The following is a 22,073-nucleotide window of genomic DNA, read 5'->3' as shown; positions in this document are numbered from 1 at the left end:
TCACAGCAGGTATAATACTTTTTCGTTTGCTAAGATGCAATTCTACATACAGCTACTAAAGCTGAAAAGTAGTAACCATGCCCTGCTCAGCATATTATATAAGTAGTGATGCTGCTAATTCTACATCAATTCATTTAGTTTCTTTTCTACTTTGCGTCTCTGTTTGGTTTTAGCTTATTAGGTACATTTTTTTAATCCTAAAAGTTGGATTCTACCAGAAAATACATAATAGGGACATGAGCATCTACTAGATTCTACCAGAAAATACGTAATAGGGATGTGTGCATACAAATCTAAAAGTCTTGTCAAGTTAATGCTCTGTCAACTACCAATGATGGTAACATTAAACAGGGAAAAGCCTTTTGATAATTGGGGCTAGATTTTACTTTAGTGTTGATTAGCTAATGTAGGCCTATAGGGCTGTGTTTTCAAAAGTACCTCTGGGAGTTCGGGGCCCAATTCCTATTGACCTTTTTAATGTTATAAATCACTAGGAGCTGATGCATCATAAATTCACCAATGCTCAGTGGGAGCTGGGACACTGACTCCTTAGGTGCTTTTGAGCATTCCACAGTGGGGTGGGGGCAGATTGCAAGGGGCTAGATGGAGCAAGGAGCATCTTTTTCTTACCCCCCACAGAATTGCTGGAATTAAATAGTGGTTCCATTACTCAGGGAATGCAAGGGCTGACTTTAGGGCCTTGGCTGGCATTGTTATCGCCAAAAAAGGATCTGCCCCATTATGAACCAGCCAACGCCATAGGACATGTCAGAGCACTGTTGCAAGGGTGGTTCATGGGCCACATTCGTCCTGTCATTCCGGAAGCATTGTGTCTATCTGAGCCATGATGCCTCCCAGAGCTATTAGAGGGGCAGTGCACCTCTGATTACTCCCAACCTTCAAGGCACAGCCAAGCCCATAACATATTGCCTTTTTCTATGCTGGCACATGAAGGTGGCCTTGCTTTAGGACATGACATCAATCCCCGGGAACTTGCAAATGCCTCAGAAATCACCTCCAGTATTTTCTGGCTGGACATAAAACTGGATTCTGCATTGTTTTTGAATGATCTACAGAGCCCTTTGGATTTCATATACATATTTTCCATTTGTCATATTGATGTTTGCTATATGTGCCACTACACAGCAAAGTAAATGTCAGGTGTTTCAAGAGGTAATTCCATTTTCAAATAGCCTCATTAAATACAAAGCAATGAAACAGCGTGTCTTACACAAGGTCCAATACAGGCATGAGCGGCTGACGTCTTGAGCATGGGTGCAGTTCAGTACTGAGACCATATTTCTCACTTGATACATCCAATACGGCAAGAAACATCTGCACCGCACTCGTATACATTCTGAGCACCAGAATGGGCCAGTTGCTGCTAGTGATCCAAGAAGAGGACAGTTTGGCGTGTGGTTGTAATGACACCTATCAATGACTCCAAGTGCCCTATATATATTATGCATCCTACTTCACGTGAAAAATCAGATACAATAAAGATCACATATGGCAAGGCTGGAACCATGTATAAAATCAAACAGGACAATTATTTATTTTCTTTGTCCATTCATGAACAAAGCACAAGGTTTTGTTTGTGTAACTTTTATTTTGTCTTTTGTTAAAAAAAAGTCAGACTGATGTTTGAATGTTTAAAAAGGAAACAAAAGGTTTTACAAGCCATGTTGCCAGCAAGAAGAGTTGTTTAGCCCCCAAAGTCAAAGTTTAGATATTATAGCAGTGGGCTTAAAAATTGCAAGATTCAGCTTATATCTATGGGGGCAGGCTTCAGGAAATGCTTACAATAGCATAAGAAAATTGATAGTGTATTTAATTAGCTTCCCCATCTGCTCTCTTGGGACTAGAGCCAAGTGAAGTCAGTGACAGACTGCCATTGACTTCAATAGGTTTTGGACCAGTCCCTTACTGTTCTAGCATTCTAATGCCTGCACAATGTGAAATTTGAAAAAACATACAGTCGGGTTAGAGCTCAAGAGTTTACTAGAGAGAAATAACTGACACGATCAGGCCACTTGGGAGTGAGGTAGCTTCCACAGCACTAGGTCATTATGACAGTTTTCATCTACAAACAAAATTGTGGCTTACATCATGACTTCCCATGGAAAAATCCATAGGAGGACACATGTTAGGCAGAAAACAAGCACTCCACCCCCACACCGTTCTAACAGTGCAGGGTGGGAGTATGTGTCAGTTAATACTGAGGATGGCAGCAGCAATTTCATCAAGAAAATCCAGGCAGGTTTCTGGGGGATGATACTGTGAAGAGAAGCTGAGTTGCCTCAATCTCCATTTCACTAATGTACTTGGGAACAGGAATGGGTTTTCTGTTCCTTTCATCTCCACTATGGGAAATATTAGATCAGATGCTATAGCCTTGTAATTAGATCAACTTTAACAAACAATGAACGGCATTAGGCATATGAACAGCAACAGAGAATATTAGATGTCAAAATCAGGGAAAATTCTCAATCTAATTTCAGAACTTGCATTAAAATAAAATAGTTCAATCCTCAGATCCACAAGCTATAAATGTTGTTTGTATTAATTTTAGAACTCATAATTCAGGAGCCATTTCCCAGTAACATAAGTAAAAGTTAAAAACTCAGTATGTTTAGTCTTGAGGAAAGAAGACTGCGGGGAGACCCAGTAAAGTCTTCAAATATGTTAAGGGCTGTTCTAAAGACTACAGTGATCAATTGTTCATGTCCATTGATGGTGGGAAAATAAATTAATTGGCTTAATCTGCAGCAAGGGAGATTTAGGTTAGATATTAGGAAAAAATTTCTAACTTTAAGGATAGTTAAGTACTGGAATATGTTACCATGGGAGGTTGTAGAAACCCCCTCAGTGGAGTAATGAGGAGTCCTTGTAGCACCTTAGAGAATAACAAATTTATATGGGCATAAGCTTTCGTGGGTTAGAACCCACTTCATCAGATGCATGGAGTGAAAATACAGGAGCAGGTATAAATACATGAAAGGATGGGGGTTGCTTTACCAAGTGTGAGGTCAGTCTAATGAGATAAATCAATTAACAGCAGGATACCAAGGGAGGAAAAATAACTTCTGAAGTGGTAAGAGAGTGGCCCATTACAGACAGTCGACAAGAAGGTGTGAGTAACAGTAGGGAGAAATTAGTATTGGGGAAATTAAGTTCAGGTTTTGTAATGACCCAACCACTCCCAGTCTCTTCAGTGCAGTGTGACAGAGTACCGGGAACCAATAGCTGAGTCAGAACTCTGATCACTTACACACCAATTAAATTCCCTGGGATGGACCTGACATTAGCAGATTAGAATGGACTGGGGAGGACTAAAGAACTAATTAGCCAATTAGTGCAGAGGCTAGAAGAAGGCATAGGAAGCCTGTGCTGGGAGACAGAGATGTAGGTTCATAGAGCTAGAACCAAGAAAAATCCCTGGGTGGTGAAATCTCTTCCCTCTTCTTGGTAGAGAAGAACTAATGCTGTAAATGATGTGATGTATTGGTCAGTAAAGGTGGTGGGAAGAGACAATGTAAATAAGCTACTCAGAGATGTTTAACAACTGAAGGTCTCAGAAAAGTCCATGTATTCAGAGCAGAAGACAAGAGTGGAACCCTGCCATGTCACACTTTGGGGGCTTGTCTGGGATCTGCCTTTACCTGTGCAGATGGAGGACCTTGAAAAGGAGTTGGTGGAGGTTACGCGGCCTGGACCATGGAGGAGACCCTGCAATGGCTGGTTGAGCAGCAAAAAGAAATGCAAAAGGCCCTCCAAGACTTTCAACAGGCCCACCCCCTGGAAAGACAGTCTTTGCTCACCTGGCAGCTGAGCAACAAAAGAGCCTTTACAAGGGAGCAATTGCACAAGCAGCAGCAGCAGCTACGCCAAAGAATGGTGAGTCCTGTGACTGGGAACCAGGGTAATCAGGTGCAGGGAATGGGTCTGTGTAAGATGGGCCCTGCAGATGATACGGACGCATTTCTGGGCACCTTTAAGAAGATAGCTGTGGGCCAGGGCCAAGAGACCTGGGACAGGACCAGGAGACCTGGGTCCTGTGTCTAGCACCCTATTTGACTGGGGAGGCACAGGCAGCCTCTATGGCTCTAATGAATGAGTAAGTGAGAATAACCATCCTGGATCAAGTGGGCCTTCCCACTGAAAAATATAGACAAAAATTTCAAACTGTGAGATGGACTGGGGAGTCCAGCCCTGGGCTTTTGCCCAGAGGATGACAGACTGGGCCACCTGTTGGCTGAAGCTGGACACTCAATATGTGGTGAGATGAAGGACACTTTGATCCTCAAACTGTTTCGACAGAACCTCCCCGAGAGCACCTGACTACAGGTCAGGCAGTTCCAGCCTGTCAGCCTGCATGCAGCAGTTAAACCCAGAAAGAGGAGGGTCAGACCAAGGGAGGCAGGCAGGGGAACTCACTATCAGAAAAGGCCCGGGGGGCGGGAGGAAGAGCCCATTGGAACTCCAGCAGGGGCTGGGGACACTTCCTGCTACCAGTGTGGGCATCAGGGACATCTAAAAAGAGATGGCCTATACACAGAATGTGGGTTGGCTGTGTTCTGTAGTTGGTCTGGAACTCTCAAACAGGGAAGAGAAAAAACTGTAAATCTTGACTCTAATGGTGGGGAGGAGTCTAAGCGGCCTGATAGACACTGTCTCAGACAGTTTACCACTCTGGTGGGAGCTGGTGAAACCCCACTGGATGATCCCAGGAGTGAACTTAAAGCTGGAATGTATACATGGAGTTCAGAAGTACTGCCCTATAGCAGGGGTACCCCTAGAGGTTTGGCTGGAAGTGGCTTAGATTAGTAGATATCTCCCTGTTTTGCTGGGCACAGATTGGAGCCCATTCCCATTTGGGAAGTGGAATGTTGCCAGAGGGCCCAGGTGAGGAAAATGAAACCCACGTGGCAGGATAGGAAACCCAAGGGGGAGGAAATAGTGAAATCAGAATGTTTGGTAAACACTGGACCTAGGAAACATGCCATTAGAAAGAGGAGTACCCCCAAGAGACATAGTGGGGGGCGGGGAGACAAAGGAGGCAAGTGACACACATACCCTGAGCACAGTAGCTGGGGTTGAGGGGTTATCAGATGTCCCCCACTGAAATGCCAAGGGAAAAGAGCTCAGGCTTATTTCAGAAGGTTGGAGGAGACAGGGGTTCTGAGCAACCAGGCAAAGGAGGGGAAACCACAAGCCGCACCACAAAGGGGTTGAGATTTGGGAGCATCCCTTGGGTTGCACTTGGTGCAAAGACCTGTGGGCAGAAACAGAATTGTGGGGGTTACCTCCACCCACCAAATGCAGTTTCTGTGGGTGGAGAATGGGTGGACGAAAGATAATCGCCCTGGGGGCAACAAGAGGCTCAGATAGAGTAACACTTTGGCAAGGGAGGAAGAGCCTAGGGAAAGAAAAATATGTCCATCAGGCAAGGGGGGAAGGTAAGTGACAGAGTGCTGGGAACCAGCACCAACTGGAAATCTGGAGATGGGCAGGCATAAGCTGGCCCACAGCTAAAGGCCTCTCCCTCTAGCCTAAGGGGAGGAGCTACCAGACCCATATCGCAAGCAATTCTGGGGGACAACTAATGAAAAAGCAGGGACAAGCGTGAAGGTCACAGGGAGCCAGAAGGGAACACCAAGCAGAAAACCCTGGACAGCACCCATTGCAAAACAGTCTATTTCCCCTCACTAAGATCTTCAACCCCGTCTCTGGGCCCTTTAAATTCAGGCCTTTGTTGGGCACCCAATTAAGGACTGTCCCCTTCTTGGGGTTTATCCTACTTTACCTGTGGCCAGTAGGGGAAGTCAGGCCCTCCCCCTACTCCAGGTACCAACCCAAGGACTCTGTAAACAACAGCCATGTACTGCTTACTCCAATCTACTATTTTCCTGGGCCTCTTCCTACCAGGCCCCTTTTATCTCCAGCCCTAGCTCAGGGTCAGCATCCTCAGGTTCTCCTCTAGCTCCAGGCCAGAGATGAATACTCCTTTTCTCTCCTCTTCTCTCCTCTGGTCCTAGCCAAGAACTGACCTGCTAAGGCCCTGCAGCTCCTTTTATCTGAGCCTGCTAGGATCTGATTGAGTGCTTCCATTAGTCCTCTCTAGGCAGGCCTGGAGGACCCACCTTCCCTGTTTCTTTCTGTCACTTCACTGCTTCTTAGGGTACGGTGTAGTAGGACTGTGGGGTCTCCTGTAAGGAGCCGCAAAAGCCAGGTACACCCCACCACAGTCCCAAATCAAAAATGGTCCAGAATTTTTGTTTTGAATGAAATTTTTTTTGTTCCTATTCAGAAAATCTTTTTTTGACACTTTGGAATTTCCCATGGAACAGACATTCTAGTTTCTTACCATTTCTAATTATGTTAAAATCATTCAGATTCTCACTGGGAAATGCTATATTTAGAAAAAGAAGCAGCCAGAGGGAGTTCCCATGTATATTTGGTGGGAAAGAATATAAACCATGAGAAGTAAGGGAAGGTTCTTGTTCAATACGCTGGCCATATTTAAATGTACATTATTGTTCATCAGCCCCAAGAATGCACTACATGCTTCCCAAATTGGAAAGCTAGCATGGGGATTGTCCTGAAAGCTTACAGTCTGACTGCCAGAGAGGCCGGCATACAAAGTGATCGAGGTAGGGATTGGCCAAGTTAAGTGATATAATGCTATTGGGAGAGGGAAGATCTCTGTATGGAGGATCTCTGGTGCATGAAGATCTTTTGTGGCACAAAATTTGCTCTTTCTAATCATGGCCAGCTGCTACATGATGTACTCAAGGTATTTTTTTCCATAATGGTGTATCTGATTTGCTACAAAAGCAGCAAAAGAAAACTATTTTTATGTTGTATGAGTACTTTGTTGGTCTGCTAAAGAGTTGGAAGACCCTAAATGGAAGATTTTCTGCAAATGGATCCTTTGTGGGAAATGTCGTCTCTGATTTCCCCCCCCCCCACCCCAGATTGCCCAATCAATCCCCATTTGTGTGTGCTGCGATGCAAGAGTATCAAGAGGCTCCTGTTGCGAGATACACTATCATGTGAGATTACTAAAGGCTCATAGTCATGGTAATACACTACAGAAGGAAGTTATCCCGGAGACCCTGTTACAGAGGCAAGATTCAAGGAAACCATCTCAAGGAAAGTTAAACTGCTGTATGAAGAGCCAGAAGTAAGATAACACAAAGTGTTTTCACTGTGTAGGCAATCAGAGCTCCCTTAATTTATCTCATTGAGTCCCTCCTATTTGTAGCACATAATGTTACCTACAGCTCTGAAACCCCCTATCTATTACAGTTGCTGCAGTGCATAGGGACACCAAGGCTGAATGAAAACTTCGGTAGTGACATCAATGGAATATCCTTGTGAAATTACTGGGGATTTAATACCCCTCATTTATACTTGTCCTTTTCTCTGCATCTATGTGCTGAGGTTGTATTTAATTCCCTCCTACTTCCCCTTTTCCTAGTGACCCCTTGCTAGAGCTGACCTCTTGTATAAGGGAAACACCTCAGACAATGCTAGAGCTTTTAAAGTAGAATGAGGAGATGTCTCACCTCAAAGGGCTCAGTGATTGTCAGCAAAACCTGAACTATTGAAAAGGGAAGGATGGCCTGGCAACTAAAACACAGGCATGAAAGTCAGGACATTTGGTTCCTGTTTCCAGCTCTGCCATGTAAGTTTTCTGTGTGATCTTGGGCATGCCATTGAAACTTCAGAGGGACTTGTATTTCTGTCTGTAAGATGATACTTTTTTCTCCCTGAAGAGTTATAATGAGGCTGCACCTTTTCAAATCTTTCCACTCTCTCCCTTGTTTGTGTTCTGACAGAATGTGACCCTGCTCAGGAGCTCCATGTCATGGAATATGTAAAGTGGGAGGACCATTCAGCAGAACACTTGATGGCAATTCATATAGCCATGCAGGAAACAAACAGTCACGTCGCAGCAGGGCAAGTATGTTAAATGTTTTTTCATTAAAGGGCTTTTACAAGTATTTCAATCACTCTGCTGCCTTTTCTTGTCTGAATTCTCACAAGCATCTTCTAAAAATCTGTGTTCTAAACTGAATTGGACTGAAATTAATACTCAGAAAAGTTTAAACAAAGTTCAAGAGTCATCATAAGCTGAATTCTTCTGTTCCTGCTAAAGGGATGATAAGTTGTAAATATTTTTTACTATTTAAACTTTAAGCCTCCCAGTTTAATGGTCAGACTTGGAAAAGAATAGATGTCTTTATATTATTATCTTCATAGGTCATCATAATAAAATTATAGAAGCACAGAATGGTAGAAATGTAGGGCTGGAAGGGACCTTGAGGTCACCTAGTCCAGCTCCACATGCTGAGGAAGGACAAAATATACTTAGACCATCGCTGGTAGATGTTTGTCTGATTTATTCTTAAACAATCTTCTGTGCCCTGGTCTATACAGACTACTTGGAGAATTCAGTGGCTAAATGTTAGTGTCATTTATTTACTTTGCTCTTCCCACCACCTTTCTCATCCATACACCACATTATTTACGGCATTAGTTTCTCCAAACCCCTCTGCCAATGACAGGACAGGGAAGAGATCTCTCCACCCAGAGATCCTTCTTGGTTCTGGCTCCATTTGCCTCTCCGTCTCCTTCAGCACTTCCTTCCTGTGCCTTCTTATGCCCTCTGTGCTAACGGGCTAATTAGTTGTTTAGTCCTGCCCAACCCATTCTAATGTGTTAATTAAATCCCCTAGGATGGACCTGACTGTGCCTAATTAAGTATTTAAGTGATTGGAATGCTGGCTCTGCTGCCTAAGGTGGGGGACCGTCTTGCTCCTCAGCATGGACAACAAGGTCATAGCGAAGGCCATCTTGCTGTGACTGGGGTCCGTGCTGGTGGACGTCGTCCATACTGACCAGACCTACACTGTCCTGGGCTGTATCATCTTCAATAATCTTTATCTGGTCTGGGACATCCTCGAGCTTGAGTGTAAGGATGGGTCATTTGCCCTCCTGTCCCTGGACCAGAAGGTGGCATTGAACAGGGTGGATCATGGGTATTTCCTGGGCACACTGCAGGCATTTGGCTTCGGTTCCAGTTTGTGGGTTTTCTTCAGGTGCTGTACGCTTCTGCTGGGTGTTAGGTCAAGCTCAACTGGACCCTGACCGAACCCATCAGCTTCAGGTGAGGTGCGTCAAGGCTGCTTGCTGTCAGGCCAGTTGTATACTCTGGCCATCGAGCCCTTCCCCCCATCTCCTCTGCAGGAGGCTGATGGGATTGGTGCTTCGTGAACCAGAGTTGCGGATGGTCCTGTCAGCATTCACTGATAACATGCTCCTCGTGGTCCACCTCCGAGGGCTCCAATATAGCTGGCAGCTCTTTTTTCTCCATCTAAGGGGGTCTTCTGTGAGACCTCTCCGAGCTGCCAATCTTCTATCAGGACCTCCTCATGACCTGGAAGCTGGTTTTGGCGATCAAGTCTGTGGTGGCAGCCAAGGAGGCAGATCTCTTTGCAGACCCCCTACTACACAAACCCCAACTTGGTGCGCAAGTGAGTGGATTCCCCCGTGGTGTGCCAGAGGCTGGTCCTGGCACGAACCACCAAAATTGGAGACCTCCTGGACTATGGCCAGGGGGATTGGGTGGATTCCCCTAGCACTCGCGTGGCACATGGGGCTCTTCATCCTTCATACCCTGCAGCACATACTCCAGGTGAGGGCAGCCTTATCACTCACCTTTCAGGTTTTCCTTGAGCGAGTTCTGTGGCAGGGTGCTCCCTGCTCACCCCTGGCCCTCCAGACTTTTAACATTGGGCCCCTACCCTGCAAGTCCCCTCACAGCCTCGATGCCCTCCCCTCCGCAACCCAAGCCAGCTAAGTGACCTTCAGCCAGTTTGTTTCTGAGCCGTGCCTCGGGAACAACTATTCATGCTCGTTCTCCACACACATTTCCCTCACCCTTGTTTCCTGCCCCCATACTAATGGCAAGAATGTCTGCCATTTGTGGAGGGTGAGGAAGCCCAGTGGGCCAGCCTATATTCCACCTTGATTCCGCGGCCCACCAGGAATATCAGTTGGCAGCTCCTTTACGGAGCTGTGAGCATGGGCGTGTACTTGGCACAGTTCATCCCCCTTCCTGACACCTGCCCCTTCTGAACCGTGAGACACCCTGGCACATAGCTACCTTGAGTGCGCCAGGTGGCAGGCCCTTTTCCAGCTCCTCTAGAACTTTCTCTTTAGGTTCTGGCTGCACTTTTCCACACACCTCATTTATACATACCCTGTTCATGGCCCCATGAAGTCATGAGACCTCCTCGTCAACCTCCCCCTGGCACTAGCCAAGGTGGCCATCTATTTCCCCTGGAGCAGGATGCTGGATGGGGAGGTGCTCTGTGACTGTGGAGCCACAACTGTTCTTCCCTTCAATCACATGTCCAGGCACAGTTCCTCTGGGCCATGTCTGCTGGCTCCCTAGTCACCTTCAAGTATCCCATAGCTCCATGCAAGGCATTATTCTAACCTTTCCATCTTTTCTAAGGTGGCCATAGAAGAGCTACTGCTGCAGACCTGAATAAGGACTGAATGGTAACTTTTTACAGTTCCTTTGGAGATGTGTAAATGATGTCACGAGGCAGCACAGAATCAAGCCTCCTGTCTTCATGCCCATATCCTTAATAGTAGAGAGGTCTGCTCCTGTTTCCTTTGACTTTGATAAAAGTAGGCCTGTGCCCTAAAAAAGGGAGGAAATTCTAGAACATATCTTCTATACACAGAACTATTTGTAAGCAGAATGTTCCTCAGTTTTCCATGAAGCGTTGGTTGCTCTTTACAAAGATAAAAAGATATCCATGATTAACAATGTCATTAACCTGGAACTACTGGGTTGTTTTGAGAAGCCACTTAAAATTAATTTATAGGTGAACTACTTCCATAACATTTGCTAGAAGCTAATAAGATTCAATTTAATTCAAAGCCAATAGCCAGGAGAGGAACAGATAGAAAAAGAATTCAATATCCAGCTGCTGAGTAATCAGTTCATGTCTCTTTATGAAACACCTTTAAGTCAAGTACACAAAATAATTGAGATGGATTTTTTAAAATATGGGTTTAATTTTTTTGTAAATTAAGTACAAAAAAACTGCATTCAAAAATAAAACAATGTAAAACTTGAGCCAACAAGTCCACTCGATCCTACTTCTTTTTCAGCCAATCACTAAGAGAAACAAGTTTGTAAATAAGAAGCGGGCAGCATTATCTCCCATAAATGTAAACAATGTCACCCGAAAGCAAGAAGAGGTGTTCGCACGGTACTTTTGTAGCTGGCATTGCAAGGTATTTACCAGATATGCTGAACATTCATATGCCTCTTCATGATTTGACTACCATTCCAGAGGACATGCTTCCATGCTGATGATGCTTGTTTAAAAAAAAAAAAAAGTGTTAATTAAATTTGTGACTGAACTCCTTGGAGGAGAATTGTATGGCTCCTGCTCCATGGTTTTACCCACATTCTGCTATATATTTTCTGTTATGGTAGTCTCAAATGACAACCCAGCATATGTTGTTTGATTTAAGAATACTTTCACCGCAGATTTGACAAAACACAAAGGTTCCAATGTCAGATTTCTAAAGACAGCTGCAATAGTCGAACCAAAATTTAAGATTCTGAAGCACCTTCCAAAATCTGAGAGGGACGAGGTATGGAGCGTGCTTTCAGAAGTCTTAAAAGAGTAACACTCTGATACTGAAACTATAGAACCTGAACCACCAAAAAAAAAAAATCAACCTTCTGTTGGTGGCATCTGACTCAGATGATGAAAATGAACATACATTGGTCCGCACTGATTTGGATGGTTATCGAGCAGAACCCATCATTAGCATGGACACATGTCCCCTGGAATGGTGGTTGAAGCATGAAGGGACATATGAATCTTTAGCGCATTTGGCATGTAAATATCTTGCGACGCCAGCTACAAGAGTGCCTTGCGAACACCTGTTCTCACTTTCAGGTGACATTGTAAACAAGAAGCGGCCAGCATTATCTCCTGCAAATGTAAACAAACTTGTTTGTCTGTGCAATTGGCTGAAGAAGTAGGACTGAGTGGACTTTTAGGCCTTAAAGCTTTACATTGTTTTATTTTTGAATGCAGTTTTTTTTGTACATAATTCTAAATTTGGAAGTTCAACTTTCATGCTAAAGAGGTGAATTGAAAAATACTATTTCTTGTTTTTTCCAGTGCAAATATTTTTAATAAAAAAATATAAAGTGAGCACTGTACACTTTGTATTCTGTGTTGTAACTGAAATCAATATATTTGAAAATGTAGAAAACAGCCAAAAATATTTAAATAAATGGTATTGTACTACTGTTTAACCATGCAATTAATCATACTGTTAACCATGATTGATTTTTTTTAGTCACTTGGCAACCCTAGGTCAAAGCACTACCACCCAGAAGCACTATTCTTCTGGCTTGGAAGGGGAACTTCAGACTCCAGCGAGGACCCACAGGACAATCAGCCCAGCATCCGCAATCCTGCATCAGCAGAAGAATCAGCACAATCAGTAATATTGCAGGCAACTTATGCCACTACTTCCCCATCACTCCACTCAGACTTTCTACTGCTGAGGGCTGTAATCTGGGTTCCACAAGCTGAGGGAACTGGACTTGTTATACTCACCAGTCAGTCAACAGCAGAAGAGGCTAAGGGAGGTAGGGCTGCTATAACACAATTCTAGCACTGTGACATGCAGCGGAAGAGGTATTCTCCTGTTATGAACAGACTTCTGCAAAACCTTTATGGGGTGGTTTCAATATTGTTATGTTCAGCATGTTTTCTCTGCATTTGAGGCCCAGTGGGTCACCACTGCTATGAGCCTTTTACCTTTGAAACAGTGGTAACTCAACTATCAAGAAGAAACAATGGACAAAGTTAGGTTGGTTTGACAACTTTCTACATCACTCTCTGTTAGCATCTGAATAAAATCACTTGCTTCTGGAGGAAAGCTTAAGAGCTTAGATAAGTAGAGGTCTACTTAAATTCCAGCAAAATCAACCTGCAAAAATGTGTGGTCACAGCAAAAACAACAAATTTCATGGATGTGTCATTTATGCCATGACCAACCTGTGAAAAATGTGATTTCTCTGTAGCATTTCTCAAACTGGGGGTCCTGACCCAAAAGGAGAGGCTGGCAAACCTATTGCCACCCTTATTTCTGTGCTGCCTTCAGACCTAGGTGGCTGGAGAGCAGCGGCCTCTGGCCAGGCACCCAGCTCTGAACGTAGTGTTGCTGCCCTCAACAGTGGAGAAGTAATGATGGCAATACTGTGACCACCCCTCCCCACAATAGGCTTGTGACCCCCTTTTGGGTCAGGACTACCAGTCTGAGAAATGCTGTGTACTTTTGTATACTTTTTACCCTATACTATAGGGTAAAAGTTACACAAAGAGACCAGATTTCACAGTCCATGACACAATTTTCACGGCTGCGAATTTAACAGACTCCTGCACATAAGTGGTCAGGCCCAGCTCAGTAGAAATTCTGTGAGAAATAAAGCATACTATTGGAAAATTGTCCATGAAAATAGTGTTCTAATAAATAGACATAAGGCTTACACTTCAACATGATTTATAAACTGACTTCAGTACATGAAATATCAGATATTTAAGTTTATTTCTTTATGATAAAAATAATGTATTTTTTGAGTTATAAAATCCCATATAAATAGCATTATTCATAGCACATAATACAACACAAACACATTATAAACCGTGTACATACGAAAAGAATCCAAATAGCCAAATACTGATTCATTTTGAGAAAGTTCTGTGTACTCTGTTGTCCTAGTTTAGGAATTATTTATAACTACAGAAGATTGGAAGGAGAGGGACTTGTCTGGTGGCAACACCTTGCTCTGTTCCATAGGAGACAAATTTCAGAATGGCTTTGGGTTTTTTGCTACCTGGCATTGCAGGCTTGTTATGGTGAAGAAGCTCTCTGTCTGAGGGACAGAGAAAGACATCTGTCTGTGGTCTGAAGGACGGAAGTAAGGCACTGAGTGCATGCTGTCAGACAATTGGGTTAATGGATACAGAGCAATAACATGGCATCTCCAGAATGAAGGTAGGTGTGTGCGTGAGCAGCCTCACAGGGGGGTTACACAAGGCAAGAAGTAGCCCATTCTTGGATGCCTGCTGGCTCCACTACATACTACAAAAATCTCAATATAAGGTGCTCATAACAAGGCTGGATGGTAAACTTTGCACACAAGGTAAATATGAATACTACAGTTTTCATGCTTTTTCAGACTGAGATAAGCAAACTGAACAATTCTATTGCGTGAATACTCCATAGGCACTTTATAGCACATTGGATGGCTACCTGAGAAGCACCATGTCATACCACATTCTGTGTACTATTTATAGCAACATTCAGAACAAGAATTTTACCCTACATTCTCTTGCCTGTGCAACGTGAGTTGTAGAATTACGTGTGTGAATGTGTTATGAAACGACAGTGTTGCTATGAATGAGATTGCATTGCTCAGTGCCAGGCATACGCTCACAGTCAAAAAAGGCACTATCTTCACAGACACCTTCGTTCTGAATTTTGTCTTTGCTGTTGCAGGGCCCAGCCTTTTATGAACAGACTGAAAACGGCCAGATTCCTAATGTACATAGGAAGGGAAAAAGCTTGACCTATTCAGCCTGTGCTTTTTAAACTAGGCTGTATACGGTCTACCAACTAGCTGTACTATCCATCATATAAACGACAATGTTTTCCTTCATATAATCAAAATGATTAAATACGAGTTTAACTAAGAACATTAACCACCAGTAAAGTTCATGTATGCAGGCGGTAGTATAGATAGTGAAGCCTAAACTTTGCTCTCATTTACAATGTCAGCTTAATGAAGTTACTCTGCATATACAAGGCTATAACGAGGAGCAGAATCTAATCCTGTGGAGTTACTCTGGATTTATGCTGGTGTAACCAAAATCAGAAACATACCAACCAAGATTCTTTGGATTTATACAAGTGTTGCTGAAAGCAGATTGAGTGAATAGTTTTAACTCCTTCAAAATATTATAAATAAAAATATTCCTTATTTCTTCTGATATTTCATGATTTTGAGGGATGAAAGTCACTTCCCTTTGTTTCTTAAACAAAAAAAGTAATATATAGTAAAAAACTTTAAACCAGTGGAAAACTGGGAAACAAGATGACTCTCCACTTGTCTAGGGCTCCTTAATCCAAAGAAAAACTTCTCATTTTTTCTGCTAATTCCTGTCTCACTTCAATGTGCTTTTTCAGGTTTTGTACTTCATGGGGCAGCTTAATGTCCCACACGGACATACACGACTGCAGTTCTGCAAAAATAATTTAAAAAAAACATTTAAAAGTACTACATAGATATAATTATTGCATTACAAATGTGATTTTGCTTTGTTTTTAATTACAGTTAGAAATAATAGATCTGGAAATGTAAATGAGCTTTAGTGTAAATGAGAATCCGGCCCAAATCATTAAAATAGAATTAAAACCGATTTGAACCCTAAATTTACTATGGCTCAGACTATATTGGATGTGAGCCCAGTCCCGCAACCCTTATGGAAGGAGTGAGTCCTTTCTCCTTGAAGCAGTCTCACTGGTTTCAGTGGCGTAAGGGGATGAAAAGATGACTTGCGTGAAAAAGGCTTCCTAGTCTCAATTCTGATTACTATAGGTACAATTTTGGATATTGTTACATAGAGTAAAAAGGCAAAGGATTTTATTACAGTTATAATCAAGGACCCTTAAAAGACATTCTGGTTCAGTTAGAATTTTGAGCAAAGGTTTGTCTGGTTCTTCTTTTTTCCACATTTAATTTTATATGAACATGCCATTGTCATATTTTACAGGCTCAATTTGGCAGGAGTCTAGAAACACAGACAACAATAAATCACTACAAAACTGCAATGAAAATATATCAAGTGATATAATAAAATTCCTAACAGACATATTAAAAAAAAAAGAGTACAGTATTTTTTACAACATAAGTAACACGGATTAGTAAAATAAATTACCAGATACCTTTCTGATGTTTGTCGTCTTCATTACATTTATAGCCGTGCCCCAAAACCAGCATGACATTCTTGAGGCTCCCTTTTCAAAAATAAAATGTTAGATTTTAATTTTAACTAGCACTTGGATTTCACTTCATTTAAGAGCAGAAGAAGCATATTAGATGCACCACTGAAGGAACAGAAAGCAGATTTCAGTAAACTAATGCATATTATATATTTTACTGTTAGAAAAATCAAAATTCAACATTACCAATCAAAGTGACATGAAAAAATGCAGTGTGTGTGTGTGTATAACGATGCTAGTTCTGGTGGGACCCAACTGAGAGTGCCAATTCAGGACAAATTGCTTAAAGCAGGGCAGTTACAGCCCAAGGCTGGAGTTACTTTGCACACCAAGGCAAACCAAACCAGCCAGACAGAGAGGAGAGGACTTGTGGTTAGCCAGTGGGGTAAAACCTAAGTCACACAAGCAATTCCCTTAGACACTCCAGTTTCCCAGTATCACCACCAGTGCCACTCGTTATGGGGACAAATGGTTATGATAACCAATACCCCAGCAAAAGAAAAAGGTTCTCCCGACTCCAAAGGACCAAGCCCCAGACCCAGGTCAACATACAAATCAGATCTTATTGCCAATCCTTTAGAATCCAAAATCTAAAGGATTATTCACAAAAGGAAAAAGATATAGATGAGAGCTAGAATTGGTTAAATGGAATCAATTACACACAGTAATGGCAAAGTTCTTGGTTCAGGCTTGTAGCAGCGATAGAATAAACTGCAGGTTCAAATCAAGTCTCTGGAGTACATCCACAGCTGGGATGGGTCTTTCAGTCCTTGGTTCAAAGCTTCAGTGTAGCAAAGTTCCTCCGAAGGTATGAAGCAGGATTGAAGACAAGATGGAGATGAGGCACCAGCCTTTTATAGTCTTTTCCGGGTGTAAGAACACCTCTTTGTTCTTACCGTGGAAAATTACAGCAAAATGGAGTTTGGAGTCACGTGGGCAAATCCCTTACTTTGCTAAGTCACAAGGCGTATCTGCCTTCTCTCAGTGGGTCAGTTGTATAGTTGATGATCCTTAATGGGCCCTCAAGCAGGCTAGGCAGAGCTGACACCAACTTGTCTGGGGTGGCACCCAGAAGCATAGCATAAGTATGAAATACAGACAGTGTAGAGCCAATATTCGTAACTTCAACTACAAAAATGATACATACATATAGAGAGCATAATCATAACCAGCAAACCATAATCTCTCCATACATCCCTTACATGACAACCTTTATTCAATATTTGCTGCAAATATATATCAGTGGTCGCAACAGTGATCTATACAGTTACAGATTATGTCAATAACGTCAGAGTGTGTGCACCCCCATTTAATATGAGGGATTTATCAAAGATCAAGGACAAATTACATAAATATTGTAAATCATTTACCTTCATTTACACCCATTCAGCCTCACTGGGTAGAGTAGAGAAAAAAATTGCAATGAATATATGTTAAAGTTTTATGAGTGTGTGTGTGAGGAGAGGCTTCGTCCCTGTGTCTTATGGAGCATATATAAGGCTAGATTTTGGTTCACTACCAAAACTAGGATTGTGGAAGCTTTGAGGGGCCATGCTGGGAGTCCCAGGAGGTATTCTGCCTGAATCAGCCAAAATTCCTCTTGGGTCTTGAAGGGAGTGCTTGCTAGACCAGCAGTTATCCCACTATGAAAATACACAGTGTGCCCTCCTCTTGCTGGGCTAGCTCTGCCCACTATGGGTGTCTGTCCCCTTCTGGACTGTAAAGATTTCCCATTTCAGGATTCTAGGTAAGCATGGTATGCATTTTTGTTATAGAAAACCACTAGAGAAAATTCTGGGCTATCAGTGTATACAGTTAATGTAAACAGGTTGTAAAGAAGATGCTATTTGTGAGTACACTTCAGATTGCCCAAAGTTTAAAAAAAATATATATCAAAATTGCAGTCAAGTGAGAATTTTTGGCGACAGATGCCATATTTAGTTTTTAGCGTTGAAGCAGGGAAGGATATGAACTTTTATTAAACTCACAGTACAAACAGAGCAGACTAAGGATGTCTACACAGCTGCTGGCAGGTGCGATTCCCAGCATGGGTAGACATACACATGCACTAAAAATAGCTGCGTAGCCATGGCAGCCTGGGCAGAGACTTGGGCTAGCCACCTTGGTACAATCCTGCTCAAGGCATGTACGCAGGTGACTAACATGTGCAGCCACCCCCACACTGCTATTTTATGCACGAGCTCAAGAGGAGTTGGCAGGTGTATGTCTACCAGCCCTGGGAGTTACATCTCCCAACTGCTGTGTCGACATACCCTAAATGTTCTACCAAGTGGCATTCTGTTAATCTTATTACATTCATGGAAAACGCAGAAAACTGTTAATTGTGATACAGAAGGCTCAGACTCAAACTTTAAGGCCAGAAGGGACCATCGTGATCATCTAGTCGGACCAGGGCAGATTAGGGTTTTGGCCCCCGCCCCACCCCTTCCGCCTGCAGTCCCCACCCCCAGTGCTCCTGTGGAGTGGGTCAAGCCCCCATACCCTGACCCCATTCCATCTGGCGCAGGAGGGGAGACGGGTGTGTGGAGTGGTGCAAACCCCCATGCACCGACGTGGGGGAGGGACTGCAGGACAAGCTCCCGGTCCCGACCCCGCTCCACAGCAGGAGCGCTGGGCTGGTGAGGGGAGCGGGGTCAGGGCATGGGGCACCCATTTTTCCGGGGCCACTGGGCACAGGCCCCATTGGCCCAGTGGCTAATCCGCCACTGAGTCTGACCTACTGCACGTCACAGGATTGCTCCTCTCCCTCTGATGTCTTCCTGCTTTGTCTAAAGCACACCGACAGAGCAAATGACAGGAAAAATACATCTGTGTATGTGTCAAAGAGCTCCTTACCCCGCTGGTATGCAACATTTTGTAGGGGCTGGATAGTCAGGCTAGTTCATTGCTGTGACAGAACATCACCTGTTTCACTCAGGAGTAGAGATGGCCCATAATGTACACAATAGATCAAAATATACCTAGGTTTGGGAAAATTTCAATCTGATCAGAACTTTGTAGCTTGGAACTATCCCTGTCTTAGCTTCCCTATACTCTTTCCCATAATGAACAGTTTCAATTGTTCTCATGAGAGGGACGGAGGTATTAAGGGTTATGTTTTCATAACTGGACTATCTGGAGGTGTAAATTTGTGCTTGCAAAATGAACTGCAGATGTAAATCTGAATATCTGAACATCCTCTAATGACCGAATTTTCACTTGTCCTATTGTATGCCAATCTATTAGTAGATTTCTGGAACCTATTTACAATAGTTACATGGAAAAATGAAATAATTTCACGATATTTGGGTAAGTTCTATTCACCTGAAATATTTATATTTGATTGAAATACGTATTTTAATCTTGAAACTGAAACTATATTTGATACTGAAGTACTTTTCCCCTAGTTCCTTTTATCTCATACAAGCAATGTTCTATTATTGAAGAATTACTCATAAGGCTTGGACTGTTTCCTATAATTCTCTTTGGAACTGAACAGTCTTTGCATTCAGGGGTAAAACACTTAAATAAATACACGGAAAAACTGACTAAAAAAAGTTGATAGGTTAAATTGGGTGTCTATTTTAACAAAACTTCTTATATCCACAAAAACTGTAAGCACACTGCATGGAGCACACAAAATTAAGCTCTTTATTTTAAACCATTATCTTTCCATATGCAGAATTTGATTTTTCTGAAGATTAAGGTGCCTGGAAACTAAGAATTAGAGAATCCAGGTTTTAAAAATCAACAAACTAGTATTATTGTAAAATGTACTTTTTAGGATCCTATCACTGTAGAATTCAACACCATTAAATAAAATAGTAGTGAATTATTATTAGGGCTATGATTTTCTCATGGAGGTCACAGAATCCATGACTTCTAGAGACCTCCATGACTAGAACCTCTGGTGCCTGGGAGCTACAGGATCCCTCACCACCCCTAGCAGCTGGGAACTGCGGGGGCCCGAGCTCCCAGCCGGGGCAGGAAGCAGGGCTGCCCCGCAGCTCCCAGCTGGGGTGGGGTGCCTGGAGCTCCCAGGGGGCAGGGAGACCCTGAGTTCCTGGCCTTCGTGGGCAGTGGGGCTCCGGGGAACTCTCAGCTGCTGTGGATGGTGGGGGTGCCCTCCCAGTAACTGCAGGTGCCCCAGAGCACAGAGCTGCCATGGGTAGCCAAGGTGCCCTGGAGCCACCGCAGGCAGCTGGGGTGCCCCGGAGCCACTGCAGGCAGCTGGGGTGCCCCACAGCTCCAAGCCACTGCAAGTGATGAGGGTACACTGAGATCCGAGCCACTGCAGGTGGCAGGGGTTACCTGAGCTTGGCGCCAGGGTGGTGGGGGGACCCTGCAGCTCCCAGCCAGGCCCTTGTGGGTGGTATGGAGAGCCTGCAGTTCCCCATTTTGAATGCATATTTTTAGTAAAAGTCAGGGATAGGTCATGGGCTTCCATGAATTTTTCTTTATTACCTGTGATCTGTCCGTGACTTTTACTAAAAATACGCGAGACAAAATTTTAGCCTTAATTATTATTTACATTATAACAAGGGGCTAATGTTGTAACTATAAGGACCACAGTGAAGAGAAATATCTAATACTGACTTTCTAATAATTAATATTTAGCTGGCACTCTGTCATCTAAAGACCTAAGTACTTTATAAAACTGCTGTTATAGGCCCTGATCTTGCAAATGGATGCCATGTATCTCTGGACAGGACCAGGGGTCCATGGAAGCCGTTCTATTTATAGGATTGGGGCCATAGTCAAAAAAACAACAACGGAAAAACACCTTCTTCTCAGTCAATCTATGTGCTCTCTGCTTCCTTTATGAAAATAAACTTTTTTTATTGCTTGAAGCACTGCAGAGCCAATACATTTTGAAGGGTTAGTCAGAGTGAATTGAAATTTATTCTGCCTTATGAATCATTATCATCATCACCAGCTAAGTCTGACTGTTGAATATATTTAATAGAGTCAATGCTGCAGAAAGAAAATAGATTGGGTTTACAGTGATGCCAATGAGAAGATATCGGAGCTTTAAAGTACGGAATTGACTAACAGGAATATAGTAAGTGTGGGAACTCCACAATGTTAGCTTTAGAGTCACTTTTCCTACTATGGGCATGCTTTATTCCATACTGACACCGGAGATGCAGCTTAGGGGTGTTTAGTAGAAGGTGAATGGAGTCCATGTACAATATTCCAGAGCAGCGTTTCCCAAACTGTGTTCTGCAGAACACTGGTGTTCCACACGATGTGAATAGGTGTTCCGTGAAAGAATCTAGAATTTAATTTTGACTCTTGCACTTGATTTTTGTACTACTTTATACGTGCTTTCCAGTTAGAAATTGTTAGTTCAAGTTATTTTAAATTTGTATTTTTACTTTGTTTTATAAAATAAAATATATTTGAGCATAAATAATGCAATTTTCTATTTGAAAACCAAACGATTACAAAATAATATTGTAAGTGTTCCGTGGCCAAAAAAGTTTGGGAAACACTGTTCCAGAGTATTTTACTATGATACATATACCTAAGTTTTCCATCCTTGCACTATAACGTATTGTAACCTGGGGATGTTTAGATTAGTCTGGGGGACACAGAAGAACAGTGGGGATGGAGAAAATTACCATACCCCAAGTCTGACCCTTCTGCACATGTGCTCCTCTGGCTATGTATAAAGCAGAAGTAACTCCTTGAAAACCACCCCCCCCCAGTCCCTGCTTCCACAGTGGCTCATAATAGAAGTGGCCATGGCCACAGGAGCAGCTGATACATACAAAGCTGTAGGCTCTGACAGCAGCCCACTAACCCAAGCTTCTATCCCCTGCTCCTACTTCACACAGCTGAATTGAAAGCTGCACATGTAACTCTGCCCTATGGAGGCACCAATTAGAGTTCTGCTCAGTGGGAACTGAGAGTGGGAGCCACAAATCAAATAAGTAAAAAAGAATGAT

The 22,073-nt window shown here is 43.1% G+C and overlaps 1 protein-coding gene across 2 annotated transcripts in view; it reads right to left on the bottom strand.

Moving 5' to 3' along the window:
• Positions 1-13,711: 13,711 nt before the first annotated feature.
• LRRK2 (leucine rich repeat kinase 2) overlaps positions 13,712-22,073 on the bottom strand; it is a 119,290-nt gene continuing 110,928 nt past the window's right edge. For both annotated transcript variants that reach the window (XM_074942446.1, XM_074942447.1), the window contains exons 50-51: positions 16,066-16,137; positions 13,712-15,362 (exon numbers count right to left, since the gene is read on the bottom strand). In XM_074942446.1, coding sequence (XP_074798547.1) covers positions 15,241-15,362; positions 16,066-16,137 — 194 coding nt within the window. In that variant the 3' untranslated portion in view covers positions 13,712-15,240. The remainder of the gene's footprint in view (positions 15,363-16,065; positions 16,138-22,073) is intronic.

The sequence above is a fragment of the Natator depressus genome, chromosome 1 (genome assembly GCF_965152275.1).
Source record: "Natator depressus isolate rNatDep1 chromosome 1, rNatDep2.hap1, whole genome shotgun sequence".
Taxonomy (NCBI): domain Eukaryota; kingdom Metazoa; phylum Chordata; order Testudines; family Cheloniidae; genus Natator; species Natator depressus.
Note: the sequence above shows the minus strand (reverse complement) of the source record. Positions and strands in the feature narration are given on the sequence as shown.